Genomic DNA, 6,000 nt, shown 5'->3' with positions numbered 1-6,000 from the left:
TTAGAATCCTGGCAGCAGGCAAGTATCTCTTTGAAAAGGAAACCCTCAGCCAGGCATGCCGGCACACTCACTCAGGTGCCCCCTAGCCAGGCATGCCGGCACACTCACTCGGGTGTCCCCTAGCCAGGCATGCCGGCACACTCACTCGGGTGTCCCCTAGCCAGGCATGCCGGCACACTCACTCAGGTGTCCCCTCAGCCAGGCATACCGGCACACTCACTCAGGTGTCCCCTCAGCCAGGCATGCCGGCACACTCACTCAGGTGTCCCCTCAGCCAGGCATGCCGGCACACTCACTCAGGTGTCCCCTCAGCCAGGCATGCCGGCACACTCACTCAGGTGTCCCCTAGCCAGGCATGCCGGCACACTCACTCAGGTGTCCCCTCAGCCAGGCATGCCGGCACACTCACTCAGGTGTCCCCTAGCCAGGCATGCCGGCACACTCACTCAGGTGTCCCCTCAGCCAGGCATGCCGGCACACTCACTCAGGTGTCCCCTCAGCCAGGCATGCCGGCACACTCACTCAGGTGTCCCCTAGCCAGGCATGCCGGCACACTCAGCTATTCCCAGCACTTGAGAGGTCACTTGAGAGGTGAGGGCAGGGAAGAGGAGTTTAAGGTCATCCTTGGATATACTGTTGAGTTCAACACAGCCAAGAAACAAACAATATTTGGCTCAGATAAACAAACGAAAGTTAAAAGCTCAACAGAAGCTGTTTTTATGTACTTTCATATATTCTTCTGTTTTTCCCAATCAGATGATCCTTTTTAAACTTGCTTATGTCAGGGCTGTAATGCGTAGCTGACTGTCCTCTTTAGAAGGAATAAAACCCATTCACTTTTAGAGGTCAACATTATAAAACATTTTATAAACTATGTCATTAAAAGTGAACATGTTTTTTGAAAATGTAAATGAAAAATATTTAATTATCTTAGGGCAGTAAAAACACAATATATGATTGATAGCTTGGTATTTGAAAATAATCACCTTACCACATGCGTTGTAAACATTTTTACCATTCATTTAAAATTGATAGCTAATTTAAAAACTGAGTTTTAATCAAAGTTATTTTCAAACATTGTCATAATGTCGCTTTGAAGAGTCATATCAATGGTACCCGCCATCTGTAGGAAAAAGAAGATTCTAATTAGTTTAAGACCTATGTCCTTATCATAGCTTCAGACAAATAGTTACACATTTGGAAAAGCTTCATGCAAAATATAAATAATTAGCCGATGACCATCCCTCTTAGTATATTATTCATGCGATAAATGCTGTAAGAACACGAAAAGTAAATTTAATTCTCCAGCCAACAAGAGCCTCTCAGTGTTGACGGAGCATTCAGAAGCCGGCAAGCTGAAGCCAGCGGTGGCGCGCGTCTCTGGAAGGCAGCGGCAGGTGGATGTCCTGGCTCAAGGCCAGCCTGACCTACAGAGTGAGTTCCAGGACAGCAGGGCGGTTACACAGAGAAACCCTGTCTTAAAAAAACAGGCAGGCAGACAGACAAACAAAACAAGAAGCACGCAGGAGCTCACGTACACTGTCTTCTTGTTTCTGCAGCCTACGAGGCAGGAGGCACTGTAAATTGCTTTAGCCAGGTTGGAAGGATGGCTCAGTGGCTAGGGACATGCACGGCCCAGACAAGTGGCCTGAGTTCAATTACCAGCACCCACGTCACATGTTTCATGAATGTTTGTAACTCCAGGTCCAAGGAGTCTGATGCCCTTTTCTGGCTCCTCCCCACCCCCAGATAAATAAAATAAAATTTTTAGAAAGTTTAAAATAATCATAAGCAATACACTGCCTGTGTGAGAGAACTGTAACTTGCGAAAGCCATGGGTTTTCACTGATTCTGCTGCTAACTGTGCAATAAACTCTGCGTGAGGGTGTTCTCCACAAAACAGCTTATGAGAAGAGGACAAAGGCGCAGGGCAGCCCTGGTGACGGTGTTCACTCATCTGCAATCTTAAAGAAAGGTGCTAAAGTGCCAAAACGCCAGGCCACACAGAAGAAGTGTGGTCGTGGCTTCTCAAGCTTCTTTTGTCAAGTCAAGCTGGGATTTACTAAGAAACGGCTTGAGTTCAGATCTGTGGCCTTGTGCCTCCAAGGACGCCCTTCAAGAGTCTCCTAAGTATTCCTTGCCATCTGAAGTAATAGACATTAAAACTGAAAAGGGCTGCACCCCCTTCCCCCAGGGCAGCAGTACATAGTGACGGGCAAAGCCACAGTCTGTAGCCAGCCGCTGCGTGGATGAGAGCTGGCATTTTCACTAGCTGTGAAGTGAAAGCGATGAAGACTCAGCACTGTGACCTGCCAGGAGGGTAACAAAAGGCCTGTCTGTTCAGCGTACAAAGAATGGCAGGCTGCGTCTGACGCTAACAGATCATAGGAAATTCTTAAAACCATCATGTTCAGCAAAACACACCAGACTCAGAAAGAAAAGCTACATGTCTGTGAAAGTCATGAAAACAGAAGGGAAAATCTATTTGGCAAAGAGACCAAGGGGAAGGGTTTGGTCAATGCTGTATGTTGTGGGGTGTGACTATGACCAAGGTGTGTTTGTAATGAAACTAGTTATAATTTACACACAGTAATAAAATGTATAAACATGGAAGGTACAACACAAAGAGTGAGTGCTAATGTAAGCTACGAGCTCTGTGTGTGTGTGTGTGTGTGTGTGTGTGTGTGTGTGTGTGTGTGTGTGTGTCTATGCATGTGGAAGCCAGAGACTGGCATTAAGTATCTTTAACACTGAGGCAGGCTCTCTCAATTGAATGCAGAGCTCATTGATGCGGCTTGTCTAGCTGGCCAGCAGGTCTTAGTGCTGACCCTGCATTTCTGTAGGTTCTTGGGATCTGCACTCTGGTCTTCACCCTTGCACAGCAAGTGCTCCACCCACTGAGCACCGCCCCAGCCCCATACTAGGGACTTAGGGAACTCAGGTTTACAGTGAAGTGCTGGTGTTGCTAGTGACCTTTGGGCACGGCAGATTGCCATTTGAAATCAGAGCAGCAGCTACGATGCACACAACCCCCTCACAAGATTAGACATTTCCTTCCTCAAAGATGGATGAGACCCCTTCCCCTCACTGAGGATGTAGAAGCAGCTGGTGGGGGCGACTCCAGTATACTGATGTCCATAAGCTGTGATGTCCCTGTAAATGATCCCTCATCCAGCCACGCTTGCTCCTGTGAACAACTCCAGTTACACTCATGGGCTCACAGGCAGATTTGCCTGGAATGGTTTTTCAGTGTGTTATCAGTGTCCTCACTGGAAGAAACAGACATGGCAAGCAACACTGACACCCAGGCAGGAGCACGGCAGTCCCAAGCGCAGTTGTGCTGCCCCTGGAGGGATCTCTGAGTTTGTGCTATCAAGCTGTCACTTGGAGAGACCCTGAGCAGGACAACAGGGTAGCAACAGTCGACAGCAATAACTTCACAGTCATTTTCTTTATCTGCTCAATGTATGCTAATTTACTTCCTAACAGGGAACAGCTACTCCCTTTTTAAAATGAAGAACTCAAGTCACAGGAAGATTAAATAAACCGCCAGGAGCTAAATCTAGTAACGAGCAGAGCCTGGGCTTTGAGCCCAGGCAGGCAGCCTACTGGTTTTAAGGTTCATTTGCACTATAGTAAGCTTGGGTTTTTTGTTTGTTAGTTTGTTTTAAATTTACTTTATTCATACAAGTGCTTTGCCTACACATACGTGTGTGCATCACATGCACGCCTGGTCCTGAGGCAGTGGTGAACTTCCATGTGGGTGCTGGGAATTGAACCTGGGTCCTTTGCAAGAACAAGAAGAGCTCTTAACCACTAAGGCAGCTCTCCAGCCCCAAGCTTGCTTCTTTTGATTATGAAATCTGTATTTTAGGCTCTTACTTTGGAACCTGATCCTCACCGAAGAGGTGACACTGCTGTGTCTGGGAGCACCCTGAACACTGTGACACGACAGAGCTGTGGCAGCCAGTTCAGGTACTCACTGCCTCTCTGCGTCTCCGCTCCTGCTCTTTCTCCCTCGCTAAATTCCGGTCTTTGAGAAGCCAGAGTTTGCTTTGGTCCTGAGCTTCTGGTGGCTGCTGTTCCTTCTGTTCCTCTCCTGGATGCTCGCTGTGCATTTTATCTGATGGAGATTCTAGAGCCAATCCATTTCCAAGCTCCCTTAAAGAAACAGGATGGCACAAAGTAAGTTTCAGGTTCCTTAAATTTTTTATTACAAAGACATGATTAAACAAGAAAAAGCGACATGCTGGGCTGTCAAGCCTTCCTTCGCGCCCTCCCTTTGCTCTGTCTTTGCTCTTTTCCCTAGACAGCTACGGATGACACTGAAATTCTGACACTCTTGCCTTGCCCTTCCCCACCGCGGGGGTTCCAGGCAAGGACTACACACGGGGATCTAATACAGGACCTCACACACTGCCCTGAGCTACATCCCAAGCCCCGAGCTTTACTTCCGATGCGACAGGCTTTTCATGGGGTGACCTATGTTGGTGACAACAAGAACAACAACAGCGTGACAACAGCGGCTTAGAGTCTGTGGCCCTGCACACCGCGCCCTCGGGAGGCCACTTCTTGTGGTCACAGTGTGCTGTGTGTCCGACTAGACGGCAGCGTCACACACCTTGGGCTTTCCTGCAACGCTCTCGGCTCCTTTGGCTGATGCTCCATGTGTTGCCGCATCTGCCCCTGCGTCCGAGCTTTTACTTCCTTCTCCATCGCAGCTTTTCTAAACTGGTTGAACAGCTCATCCGACGATTTCAGTACACTTGATGCTTTCACAGGCTTGCCTAAGCTTTTCCAAGAGTCTGCATTCTTGATCTTTATATCCTAAAATAAACAAATATTGATTCAGCCTATGTTAGGTGCCAACCAATTCTTTGGAAGGAAAACGGTCTCTTCTGACTCAGTAACAGACAGGCAGAGGTTGTGAAAACTTTTGTGGACTTTGATGTCAGTGTGGGGAAAACAGGTATTTAAACTCTACCTAAAATCAAACTAAAATAACAAGGTTACAAATGATTTCACTGTAGTTTACTTCTGCTCGTTAGCAGGGTGAACTGTTAGATTTTGTGCCCAGTCAACTATCTTAAGCACTAAGAAAAGGCGGGGCAGGAGCGTCGGCTCAGTGGTTAAAAGCACTAGCTACTCTTACGCAGGCCCAGGTTCAATTCCCAGCACACTCATGGGGGTTCACAGTCACCTGCAATTCTAGTCTCAGGGGATCTGATACCCCTTCTTCTAGCCTCTGAGGACGCTGCATGCAAATGCATTTGTAATAAGAACAATAAATCTTTAAAAAGAAAGAAGCAGTAAGGCCGAGGCTTGTGCCCTCACCACGCCTAGGGAGGCACGAGCGATGCAGCGTCTTCATAGTCTGAAACCTAGTCCCCGAGTCCTAGAGCAGAAGCAGAGTTAAAGTGCCCCAAACATCTAGCAGGCAGGTTGAAAACAACGCTGGCAGCGTGTGCTCTGCAGAATAAGCAACTCTGGTACAGACTCTAAAGACGGTCCTGCAGCACGGCCATGGGCAGTCAGAGACTGAGTATAGCAGGCAGGAGATACATTTGTGTACTTTTGTCTTTGAACATAAGCAGAAGTTAGGCTTGGGGGTCTTGTCTTATTTAAGTTAGTGTTTAGACATCTTTCATGTAATTCATATTAAATCATGTCCTCTCGACATTTGAGAAAACTGTTGTTTTTACCTTCTGCACAGGAGTGTGACAATCAGGCCCCACTGCTGTGTGATTCTCAGCTGAGGTGTGCTCCATAGTGAGGCCACTCAAGAATTGTTTGGAATCACCTAGAAGCACAAACTCTTTAGATAGGCATAACGGAAACACTTCAGGGTACTTATCTGGAGTTTAATTTTCTTTTTCCTTCCATGTCAGATATCTTAAAAATAAAATAGCCAGCTATAGTGGGGCACATTCCAACATCAGATATCATAAAAATAGCCAGCTATAGTGGGGCACATTCCAACATCAGATATCATAAAAATAG

The 6,000-nt window shown here is 47.1% G+C and overlaps 1 protein-coding gene across 1 annotated transcript in view; it reads right to left on the bottom strand.

Annotated features, from left to right (window-relative positions):
* Window positions 1–536: 536 nt before the first annotated feature.
* The window catches only part of Brdt (bromodomain testis associated), a 44,747-nt gene continuing 39,283 nt past the window's right edge, over window positions 537–6,000 (bottom strand). Inside the window, exons 14-17 of the mRNA XM_051170303.1 lie at window positions 5,703–5,800; window positions 4,622–4,827; window positions 3,984–4,161; window positions 537–1,123 (exon numbers count right to left, since the gene is read on the bottom strand). Of these exons, the coding sequence (XP_051026260.1) occupies window positions 1,055–1,123; window positions 3,984–4,161; window positions 4,622–4,827; window positions 5,703–5,800 (551 nt within the window). The 3' untranslated portion in view covers window positions 537–1,054. The remainder of the gene's footprint in view (window positions 1,124–3,983; window positions 4,162–4,621; window positions 4,828–5,702; window positions 5,801–6,000) is intronic.

This window comes from Acomys russatus, chromosome 28 (genome assembly GCF_903995435.1).
Source record: "Acomys russatus chromosome 28, mAcoRus1.1, whole genome shotgun sequence".
NCBI classification, from domain to species: Eukaryota; Metazoa; Chordata; class Mammalia; order Rodentia; family Muridae; genus Acomys; species Acomys russatus.
Note: the sequence above shows the minus strand (reverse complement) of the source record. Positions and strands in the feature narration are given on the sequence as shown.